Genomic DNA, 12163 nt, shown 5'->3' with positions numbered 1-12163 from the left:
TTTTTACATAGAGATTTTCCTTTCAATGAAATCACAAGATCCTGCAGGAATTCTGCTGACATATACCATTTAAAATACACGGGGTGTAATGAATCATATAACTTTCACCAACCGTATTGTAAAATTGACGGAAAAGAGGTTTAGCAATGTGTAATGCGGTCCAAATTTTTAGTTTGAAACGAAGTACGTGAAAAATGCTGTTTCACTGCCGCCTAAAAGGGAGGTGATCCGAATAAACTTACATCTTTACTAGTGGCAAGTTTTAAAGAGAGTTTTCTGATCATAAAGCTTTGAAATTAATGTTCATGCCCAAGCAGGGGGTTTATCTTTGTCAATATTACCGAAACTCTAAAAAACACTGAAATAGTCGTGCGTGTCCATCAAAATCTTGTAAACAGTGTGTTTACCTACTCCAAACAGAGACTAAGTTGTGTCACATCCGGTAACTGCATGTACAGGTTGGGGAAAACAGACATAGTTAGTGAATAGGTGAAAATCTCCGCCCATCCTTTAGACAGCTAATGTTCCCCATCTGCAATCACAACGCAATCACAACTCGCTTGAATGTGTCATATATTTAAAGTTGTGATCACACAGACAAATCACATTTGTATTAGAGGTATTATGATTGTTGTTCCGCTTTTTTCCCATTTTTATAAACTTCGTGTCAAAGTTTAAGGCAGTGAGTATCGACCCAGGTCTCCTATTGAGTGCTAAGCAAGTTACGCCAGTCATTAACTGTGTTAATATAAAGGCCTTTGTCAATTTCACATCAGGTGGACTCATAGGGGATATTTCAAAGTTTTGCAGTCAGGAATACTTCTCCCCTCAATAATCTGATACACTTTGGTGGATTCTTAATATCAATACATTGAACCAATGTCATACCATCTCTAATTTAAGTTGAGATAGATGGTACAAAGGAAGGTAACATGGTAAGGACCGTGCACAAGAGACTTCAGATTCCTATTGCTTCACTAAATAAGACTTGCATGATTTTTTTATGGTGCCGTCATCTTGAAAAAAAAGGAAATTCGAATGGGACATAAAAGGTGCGACAGAACATGTTCCATGGTAACACCATCTCAACATTTTTTCCAAAATCAGTGCACGTCCAAATACAAGTTATGGATTTGTGTGATTAAAAGTATTTCCCCCGATTTATATTTAAGTTATGTTTTTGTGGTCATGTGTTCAAACGTTTTTAGTTTTGACTTTGATATTGGACTATAAAAACTCCTTGACTGAATTTAAAGAAAAAGCACTAGTGATACAACGTTTAAACATGTTCAAGCCTTCATCTACAGCTGTGAGCAATGAAATCGAATATCTGTTGTAGAATGCATTCTGGAAGAGATATTAATACGACATGGAGAAGAAATCAAACGGATCAGTCATGGATCATTTAACTAGTTCACAATGGCAATAACATGTTCTTCATCTCTTTTCATTGCTATTGGTTTTGTTTCCTCTTATGAATTCGCATTATTTGCAGCAATTCTAGCCTTTTTTAGCGTTACACGACTAAAGGATTCTTAGAAATTTCTAGTAAGGGCCAATCTTATAAGCGCGGACTTTTGATTTGTTATTCCTACAGTGCCACCTGATCCCCTTGGGCTTTTATAACGGTCTTTTATGTTGCCATGTCGGCCCATGTACCGTTAAAATGTCAAGGAGTCAAAGTTGCCATCTATAAAATTCTCAGAAAGTTGAAGGATATTGAGTATGTAAACTGGCATCCACCTTCATTAATTGGTACGTTTGGCTACACAAATATTTAGGATACATTTGGGATGACGATCTGAAGGAATTGATCATTTCCTTCTCATTCTGCAATAACGTTTGAAAACAAAATGTCTACTGCTTCAAGGAAGACATCCTAGTATTTGAATGTAAGTGATACAGCACATCCCCATTGCTTATATGTATCTTTAAGAAGCTGCATATGAGCTACAAATAGCTCCGTCATATGAGCATTAGGAATTGTGTCTGGCTTATATTGCTGAAATAATGCTTCTGAGATAAATGAATTTAATATTATTGATTAATAAAGGTATGAAATATCATATAAATGTTAATTATTTTACATTTTGCGTTAGAATTTTTCTTTAAATTGAAACATACTCCATTAGATGCAAAATATTCGCGTTGGTAATCTTTTACATAAACTCTTTAATAACGGATTAATTTTGCTAAACTTATTTGAAATTGTTAAAATAAGGTGTAACAACAATGTATATAACAACAGAAATCATAACACGGATGTTCTTTTACAATATAGACCTCAAAACTTTTCTGAGTCGAATTTTTGTTTAAGTAAACTAACGTACTTCAAAGTCCATTTTACGAAAATTGCACCGTACGATTTTTTGACGACAAGTCAAAATGTTAACTTTAACCTTTGATCTACCAATACTGTAATTTATAGCCGTATACTCCGAATGACAATTAAACTCCTTAAATAAGCGACTTTTCCTTACTCGGTCACCGTACTATTCAACATATTGTCCAATGAGAAAAAAGTTTTGATTGATTGTCATCTAACGCCGAACATTTCCAGCTCTGTAAAAACCCACTAACAAGTCATTTAGTTTTGTTAATGTAAGTAGTGATTAATATAAAAAAAATCGGTCAGTAAAAGCCGCTCGTTGATTAGTTCTATAACATAAAGGTTTCTCATTAAGTCTCCAGTTTCTACCGATATTAGGTCGCAAAATATGGGACACATAACGAATGAAATATCGTCTTAGATGTCGAAATTCGTAAGTGATTTCTTCCAAGTCAGACATTAAAGATTCATTTGAAAACCGGTCAATGCTGTTTAATGTCTTTAAAATAAATGAAAAAGCAGCTAAAATCAAAATTTCGAGTAATTAAAATCAATATCTTTGTCGATTCAGTATATGCATTCGTAGTACCAGGAATTATCGATATACTTAATACTAGATAATTATTTACTTCTCCATATTTTAAATATTCGATGAATTTACCGTTTTAAAATCATTTCTTATAGTTATGTACAGGAGAATTGTCATGTGTCAAATTACAAGCTTATTAAATAGTTTTCAACTGTCCGTTTTTTTGTGTACAATTTATGTTAACTCTATGAATTACTTGTAACATATCTTCACTGAAATGTATCTAACACAAGACATTCAAACGTCACATGTGCAGATTGTCACACCTCCTCTGTGTCTAGTTCAAACTATGCATTGTTTGTTGATAAAACACATAATTGTCTTTGCACATTAAAATGATAAATGTCGATTGCATTGTATCATTCAGCTAAGGTTTCCATTTACACTTGATTAGTTACTATAATTTGTTCTATTCATTGATCAAAAGTTTGTGATGAAAAACGTGATCGATGCTATAGATCGTTTTATTATACTTAAGATTTAACCAACACGTTTATACATATATCAATACACAGTGATTCCAGAGAACAAACACGTGAGTAGAGAGACGACGACAAAACCTGTAAATTAGATTTAATATAATTTCCTATTCAATGCATTTATTATATTAATGAACACAGCAATGATAATGCCTTTATTTCTGCGGTATGTTTTTGTCGTTCTGTGGCGAAAGGACATTCTCAGACTTTTCTACTTTCAGACATTATCTCTATTACCACACAGTTTATCTCATGCTTTGAAATCTGAACTTTTTCAAAGATGTTTATCTCCGGTGCATATGCAACATACACTGTGTATGTCATATCTCCACTGTTTACAGCTAAGGTTTTTCATACATTGTAGTAAATTACTGTTATCTTTTCATAATTATATTTCTTTGTTTACTCGACCACTAGGTAGACTTAATTGAAGGAGGAGCTTGATAAATTCCAACGTGACTTTTAAATAAAATAGTCTAACGCTGTATGAATAAATTATATGACACGTGGGATGTGCTGTGGTTTTTATTTACAAAAGTTAGAACTGAGGCCGTTGAAAGTCATTACATCAAATATTAACAGAATGGATACAAGTGAATTTTCAATGTATGATTCTCTCATGGATAAACATTCAGCAAAGAGAATAAAGCTCGAGACTGCAGAAAGGTAAGATAATGTTATGTTTTTTTTTTTAATGGCATTCTTTTTATTCATGAGAAAGCATCTTTCATGAATGAATGAAATATAAGCTTGGCCTATTTCTGATTACTGAAAGTATTCTTAGAAACTCAAATCATATCTTATTTAATAAGTTCCATAAGATTTGATTGATGTGTTTAAAATTTGAAGCTAAAATTAGCACGTGTCTCAACGCTCTACAATTTCGAAGACAGAGTTGCTCAAAGTGATATCTACACACAAAAAAAAAAAAGAAAAAAAAAAAAAAAAAAAAGGACAATAAACATGTAGAGGAGATAATAAACTTTTGCCGGAAAAACCTTTTCGTGAGAAACATTTGACTACCGAGAAGGATTTTGAAAGTTTTAAAACTTTACTAAGCATACATGTACATGTATTCTTTATTCTTTGTCAGTGTTTGATATAAATCTTAAATACGATGCTTATTTGATTTGCGTGAGTTTTGAATTTAGAAAACCGGCCACTAAAAAGAACTTAGTTGCACGTTGATTATCACGCGAGACATGCAAACCATGTCTCAAGTTTCATTAGAAGCGTTCTAAAAAACTTCGCTAATAAATTCATTTGCTTAAGAGAAAGTATATTATATCATGATATTGTTATTATCAGTTTAATTCAGTATTGTTATTTTTTACAGGCCTTTGAATTTTGCAATATCACCAGATGAACGTGAGATCCAGTCAGTTAAAAAGACAAAAATGTCAAGGGTAAGATTTTTATACTGTATTGTCTGTGATAAATATGACTGGTAATTTTGAGAATACAAAACAAGCAGTTGTCTGCTCTTTGGTCCATTTGTTGTCTCTTTGAAAGCTTCCCCATTTTCATTCTTAATTTTATTAACTAGAGTTTCAACATTAAGATAAGTCTGAGAAGACGACCATTGATAAATATAGTAAAAGAAGGGAAAGTCATGACATAAAATTATTGCATGTAAATGTCAAAACGTTATACAACGGAACAGAACTGATTTCATTCAAGAATGTTTTTTACCTTAAAAACGGAATTAATTACATGACGGAATAGTAAAAAGATCTTAAGATTCTAGAATACTTGATGAAGGTTACTGTAGAAACATCTAAAAAGGAATCGTACATTTATTTACTACAATTATTTGCTGCCAATGACATACCTGTACCTGAGGGTTTCTGTTCTGTTCTGTAATGATAACAATGATACGTTTTAAAGTATGACTGTAATATTATTGTACTAAAAATAAGGTTGAAACTCTCATTTAAAAAGTAAAAGTAAAAAGAACATACATGCCATATGAAAACCCAACCGTTGTCAACATACTTTGAGGATCGACTGCTATACCAAATATGTTATGGTATAGTACTATGGTAAAAGTTTGTGATATATTTATTAATACTGACATTATCATTGGTTATTTTAGGATCCAACGTCACACAGAATCATAGAGAAGAGGAGACGAGATCGCATGAATAATTGCTTGGCAGAACTTAGTCGGCTTATCCCACCAAGTTATTTGAAACAGGTAGAATACTAAATTATTTTATTCTTACTCCATTGAGTTTGAAAACTGAATGTTGATATGAGTTTGTTTATGGTAATTATATTAACAGAGATTATAGCTTTTACTTTCTTTATCATATTACTTTTTATTTTTATTCATAGATTTTGTTAATGTACATGCAATTACTAATTCATTATTGCCTTTTCTGCGCATTTGTTCACAAACAAGAAATGAAGTTTTAACGAAGTAAATGAATTGTTCCTCGATCCTCAAAAATAAGAAAATATAAACATATCAATGATTAAAAAAAATTCTGCATATGTCAATCTAAAATTTAATTCCATAATATATTTCAGGGTCAAGGTCGTATTGAGAAGACGGAGATTATAGAAATTGCATCCAAGCTTATACGAAACCTTTTGAACTTGAATAATTTTAGAGGTATGAAATATATTAACAGTTAGTGTATTTAATAGTTTCACTTTAATATAAGAGATGTGATATTTTGCCGAAAACAGGTTTCCATCCCAAAAGACAAACTTCCAAATACTTTTTTAAGAGGAATGTTAGCATTCTGATTTAAAGATTAAAAGATTATTTTACACTGGATTTTATGAACAGAAGAACTTGAAATAGGTCATTGCTATACAGTTACCTGTCACATGAGTATAGCTCCTGTTTCCAATAACAGTGTAGGCATAAAACACTCGTTTCCCTCGGTTTTAGTTTGTTACCCCGATTTTGTTTTTTGTCCATGGATTTATGAGTTTTGAACAGCGGTATACTACTGTTGCCTTTATTTACAGATTATCATGAATATATATATATCTATGATATACTAGTCTTGATCATGGACTTTCGGTTCTGTAAATAAGTGATTTCTTTAAATATATCAACAGGTTGCATTACCCATTTCAATACTACTTCAACAACGATGTCATAACGAATGGAATAAATGTTAACCTATTGAACATGTGGACCTTATAATAAAGCAGATCCTTCCAGGTTATTGAAATATTTTCTTAGCCTTAGTAAGAAATAAGCCAAAACCTTAACCAAATTTTAATTCTTTTGTAAAATTAACATCTTATAAAACACCCTCTACCAAAGTATATTTACAGAGAAGGCATTGTCTCATATATTAAAATACAGGACAAAATCTCACGTTTAAACAATTTAGAAACTTTGTCAGTTTTGCATGTCATGCAAAAATTCGGAAGACCTAAAGAAGACATACTTGACTAATTTCTAAAATACTGTAGGCTGGTCCTCTCCCTTACATACGGGTATCTGTCAAAGCAAAACAGATAAAGGACAGAGAACCAGTCTAAAAATACTGGTACTAATATCTTACAGATTAATGTCGTCTAATGTTCATCCTAAGGACAATGTTTGATGGATTGATTATAATTTATATTAATAAATCAAAACAACCAAATTCACTTGTTTCTTTTCCTTGTTATATTGTTCTTCTAAAACATCATAAATACAATTATAGCTATCAATTGACAAATGTTTCCATTGGAATAATTTCAGAAATGGTGGAGAAAGAGTTATCGTCAGATTGTGGTGGAACAAACTCATGTTGTCAAGAGAAGTTTTACATGGGATATAAAGAATGTCAGGAGGAAGTACTACGACATTTGATTGACACTGAAGGGATGGATCTTAAAGATGACTTCTTTCAGAGAATTACAACATTTTTAGATCATAGCAGTAAGAAACATCTTAGATTATCAACAGGTATGAACTGTTCATATTAATGTTGTGACATGATTTTAATATTAGACTCATCTTTCTTAAAGAGTCAATGAGCACTATATTATTTCTCAAAAATAAAGGCAACTCTATATAAACTTCATGCGTTCAAAAAAGGACACAGCAGTTTTCATGACAAATTATGAGTTTAAAGATTGAGTCAAAAGTAGTTTGACTGTAACTTATCTCATTACGTTGTTCAGACAATCAAATATCATCTGATCATAAACAAAGACAACTTACAGCAAACAGTTCTAAAGTTACATAGTTTAAACGAAGTTAAAGAAAAACAAGAGTTAAAGACAATCTGTAACTTTTATATCTTCTTATCAAAATAACCTAAACGCTTTTAGTATTTAAAGATATTACCGAAAATTATATTTTACACATCAATTTTAAACTAATCAATTGATACGAAATTTAACAAAACCATTTCGGCGATGTTTTTTTTAATCTATTGATACTTATTTATAAACGCAATTTAGTATGGAATTAAAAGATATAATGCATTTACAAAAAAACTAATGGATAAATCATCATAAACAGCTGAACATCTAAAAAAAATCTGCGTAAAGATGTGCGGTTGATATTCAAAGAGCATAAATTTAGAACTGGCTTCAAAAGCATTTTGTTCAAACAAACCAGTGAATGATTGATTGATTGTTGGTGATTCACGCCACTTTGAACACTCTTGACTATATCTTGGCTGTCAGTTTTCATTGGAAGTGGAAGTGGGAGTGACGACAGAAAACCACCGACCGTGGACAAAAAAACTAACAATCTTATCAAGGTCGGAGTCAAACACACTTATCATGTGGGGGGGGGGGGGGGGGGTTCGAACTTAACATGAATTTTCACAGGCTAGTGATCCGGTAGATCAACTACTTAGACCATTTTGCCACCGATACTCCAATTTAACCTTTTTGGAGCGTTGTGATAAAAAATGTGGAAGTGGCAATGGGGCATAGCAGCCTTTGGATAACATTCTTGTTTTATAAAGAACAAACCCGCTCATATAAATAAGTTTAAACTTGGGATATTGGTCTTGAAGGGAAAGTTTCATATTAACAATAAACATCTTTTTTCACATTTTCTAATCTCTTCTTATAAAGCTGTTTTCAGGATGCATTTTTCTCTTTTAAAGTGACGAACCTTTTTTCTTAGACTTAAAATCATAGTTCTGTGCTTACACCAAAAAATAATAAGATAACACAATTGCATTGATGCATATGTTTTCTACTGATCATTCAATTTTTTTTTCTGTGTTGAAGTAATTTATAGTCAATTTCGTTCTAATTTGATGAAATGTATTTAACTTTAACTTATACATTTGTAATACAAATAGTCTTCTTAGTCTATGCAGGTTTCTTGGTTGTTTATTTTAGTTTAAGTTCAATTTTTAGGTTGAATAGACTTTTGTTAAAAAAATTCTCACCATGTGTCATTGTCTGATCAATATTCTGTAATACAGTGTACATGTCACTGGGTGTAAAAACTAATACTTTTAATTCCATATCAATTGTGACTTCTTCTTCACAGTCTTAGGCATAATTGAAAGTCATTAAGAAAATTCCATGACCAGTTATTCGGTAGTTTATCTGAATATCTTAACAGATGTGTGTGAATAGAGATGAGCCATTTTAAAACTGGTGATGCAATTTTCAAAATAATCTTCGGTTATGTTTAAGATTGGTTGAAGAGTTGGCGGGCAATGTTTCAGTACTAGTTTTTCACTAATGTTCTGCATGCTGAATGTTTTACATTGTAATACCAATGGGTTTGTCTTGGATGTTGCATAAATAGCAGTAATTTTTTTTAAGGTTGCTTCTTATGCAAACAGTCATTGCATTGTCTGTTAGAAAGTTTGGGTGCAACCTTAACTACGAAGTGGTTTGAAATGTTATACTTGTGTATGGTGTAATCAGTGTTCATTGTTTTAATCGTTGACTTTTTCTAGGAAATTTTGGTAAGTTTGATTGTTGTGTATCCAACATGTCCAATTTGCTTCCCAACAAATAGGAATATGAACATGTTTTTTATATTTATATAAAAGCTATGTAGTATATTTTATTACTTAGTAAGCACATTCTAAATACAAATTTAATTATTTGATTTCTTATCTTGAACACAAACTACGAAAGTATCATATGCTCCTGTTACAAAAGTTTAATTAAATGTTTTATGTATAAAATTGATCAACAAATTTCTAGTTATTTGATAACTTTTTAATACTTATTTTAAAAGTGTTGCTAATTATAAATAAAAATGAATTTAAACCATTTTAATATTAATAAACTAGACTGGTCAAGATGACCCTCTGTCTTAGATAACGATGTAGTAAGGTTTTCTCTGTCCTCTATTTTTACTTTCCGGTAGTACTGACATTTCATTTAATTGTTTTCTATTTTAGTAAAAACTGCATCTGATATCCAAGATGTAAAGCCTAATGATTCTTTGACATCAGAAACACCAGTTTCAAATTTTAGCTCACAGAGCAATGGTATAATGCTACAAGGCATGGGAATTTCAGAAAACAACATTGCAATGATAAAACAAGATGAACATCTTTGTACCCTGCTGAAGCGAACAGAACAAACATCTAGCCAAACATCAGGATACAGCAGCATCAGAAGCCAGTCATTGTCAGAAGGAAGCGTATCATGCATTTCACTACAGTCAGTTCAGAGAGATACAGCAGATAGAAATGAACGTAACGGCTCTAGAGGCAGTTTATACTCCAGGGAGGAGAATTCATCCGAAGGCAGTAATGGCAGCAAGAATGATTACCACAAGTCACATGCTTACAAATTTAAGCACAATATAACAAAAAGGTTTTCTAAAGAAAGAAGTCCTTGGAATCCAAAAAGTGAAAGATCTTCAGATTCAATGGAGGATGAAAATGAACAAGGAAAGCGAAAAATAGTAAGCTACAGTACTTCAAGCCCCAGCACTGAATACAGTCAATATTTAGGATCTGAAAATAGTTCTACGAATAGTTGTTCCCAGAAAAATAGAATTCAACGTTACCAAAATGACTTTGGGAAGGATGGTCGTTTTGATTCAAAACAGGTGCCTTTACCTGCCTTTGTACTTCATCCTCTTGGAACACATTATGTTCCCGTAACAATACCTCCTACATATTTCAAAAGTGTGTTTAAAGACGATTCCAAGGGATCAACAGCATATCATCCTATTAGTATCCCTGTCAATTTCTGTGGTCCAAGTGTGTCCATACATACACAAGAAGGACAACTCATATGTGACTCAGGTGCACCAAAAAAGGAAAGATCTATTGAAAATTCATAGAAAACGTTTTGAAAATTGTTTATGCTTATTTTTTCTAACAACGCTTGTGTTTATATTCGACAAAACGTATTTTTTTTTCTTCCAAGTCGGTCGGTTAGCAGAAAAAGTTTGGTTTTGGCAGTTGTGCTTTTTGAACATCTGGCAGTTAGGTATTTTTATAAAAACATTGATGAATGTTGTATATTCACTATTTTGAATTGATAAACGGAAATGTCTGTGCGTCATATTTTCAGCTTTATGATGTTCATGGTTTTATCTTATGTGATGAAATGGTCTTTCCATAAAGTTTGCTCAACAAGATGTTACATTCACCTTTTTTTAATATTTGTTTCATAGGTAAATGTACAATGTATTTTATCATTACTGTATATTTTTTCATTGATGTATCATTGCTGTATATTTTATCACTTCAAAACAATAAATTTAAAGATAACAATATTCTTTTTATAAACTCTTTATTGTTCATATATGAAGCACACATGTAGGTGTTTGACAATATGCAGAATTATAACAGGGGTAGATCTCATAAAGGTGACTGAAATGGAAGTTGCTTAATGTTGTCGTAGACGTTATTTTAATAAGGTTGTTGGATAGAAGGTACTTAAAGCTTTTGAACACCTTTGAATACTTTTGAATACTTTTGTAGGCTTTTACAGCTAGTGTTAGTATTATTTAACATTTTAACAGTGGGCATTGTGATTATCTTTAAAAATATGAAAGAACGGACTTTCTCTCCCTTTCTTCAATTGTTATCTTTCAACAACAATGAAAAGAAACTTTGAAGACGCACTTATCCAGTAAAACTTGTTACTTGTTCCAATGGTCTAACAATTTCAAATACTCATCGGCTTCTAACAAATACTGCTGATTTCAATTTTATAATAATATTTCGTTAAACCTGCATTAAATGTTGTGTCAGATTTATTGTCTTTCCTGGGAGACAAAGTGATTCTAATTCAGCGGTGGTGCAAACAATTTGTATGAATCAGTTGGTAATGAAAGAGATTAGGAAGATCCCAAGTGAATAATTAGAAGGCAACTTACACATCCGTCACTAAAAACGAAAAACTACGAAAGGAAAAACAACAGTTTAAAAAACTCTATAAACTCAGCAACACGAACTTAACCAAAAGTCTATGTAATCACAGGTGCTCCAGATGGGCAATGATAATATATTCCACAATTGGAACCCGTCCACGACCTATATACTTCATACGACCTATATACTGCAGATCGTGTATTTTATTTATGCATTGTCTTTGAGATAACTCTCAAACTAACACCGCGAAAAATGGGAGACAGTTGGATCAAATATTAATAACTAATCAATTTGATTAATAACTAAACATTTAAACTGTTATTCAATTATGAAAGAAATCGAAAATAATATACAAATCAAATAACCTCTCTAATTGGAATAAAAACAATAATGAAAACACTTTTGATGTTGAAATAAAATTATTTACTCCTGTCAATACCTAGCTCGTATAATACAAAGTTTTAACATTTTAGAAAATAATCAACAT

At 31.7% G+C, this 12163-nt stretch overlaps 1 protein-coding gene across 1 annotated transcript; it reads left to right on the top strand.

Annotated features, from left to right (window-relative positions):
- Nucleotides 1–3979: 3979 nt before the first annotated feature.
- On the top strand, nucleotides 3980–10637 carry LOC134721234 (hairy/enhancer-of-split related with YRPW motif protein-like). The gene is made up of 6 exons (XM_063584099.1): nucleotides 3980–4063; nucleotides 4734–4803; nucleotides 5493–5594; nucleotides 5930–6014; nucleotides 7110–7316; nucleotides 9742–10637. Exons 1-6 carry the CDS (start codon nucleotides 3981–3983, stop codon nucleotides 10635–10637), a joined length of 1443 nt encoding a protein of 480 aa, XP_063440169.1. The 5' UTR covers nucleotide 3980.
- The last annotated feature ends 1526 nt before the right edge of the window (nucleotides 10638–12163 follow it).

The sequence above is a fragment of the Mytilus trossulus genome, chromosome 1 (assembly GCF_036588685.1).
Source record: "Mytilus trossulus isolate FHL-02 chromosome 1, PNRI_Mtr1.1.1.hap1, whole genome shotgun sequence".
Lineage (NCBI taxonomy): Eukaryota > Metazoa > Mollusca > Bivalvia > Mytilida > Mytilidae > Mytilus > Mytilus trossulus.
The sequence above is the reverse complement of the archived record's forward strand: the minus strand, read 5'-3'. Positions and strand labels throughout refer to the sequence as shown.

Excerpts from the sequence above, each read along its gene's own strand:
- LOC134721234 (XM_063584099.1), top strand. The coding sequence starts at position 3,981 with ATGGATACAAGTGAATTTTCAATGTATGATTCTCTCATGGATAAACAT. Across the intron at positions 4,804-5,492 it reads AAAAGACAAAAATGTCAAGG|GATCCAACGTCACACAGAAT; the intron begins GTAAGATTTTTA and ends TGGTTATTTTAG. Across the intron at positions 7,317-9,741 it reads ACATCTTAGATTATCAACAG|TAAAAACTGCATCTGATATC; the intron begins GTATGAACTGTT and ends TTTCTATTTTAG.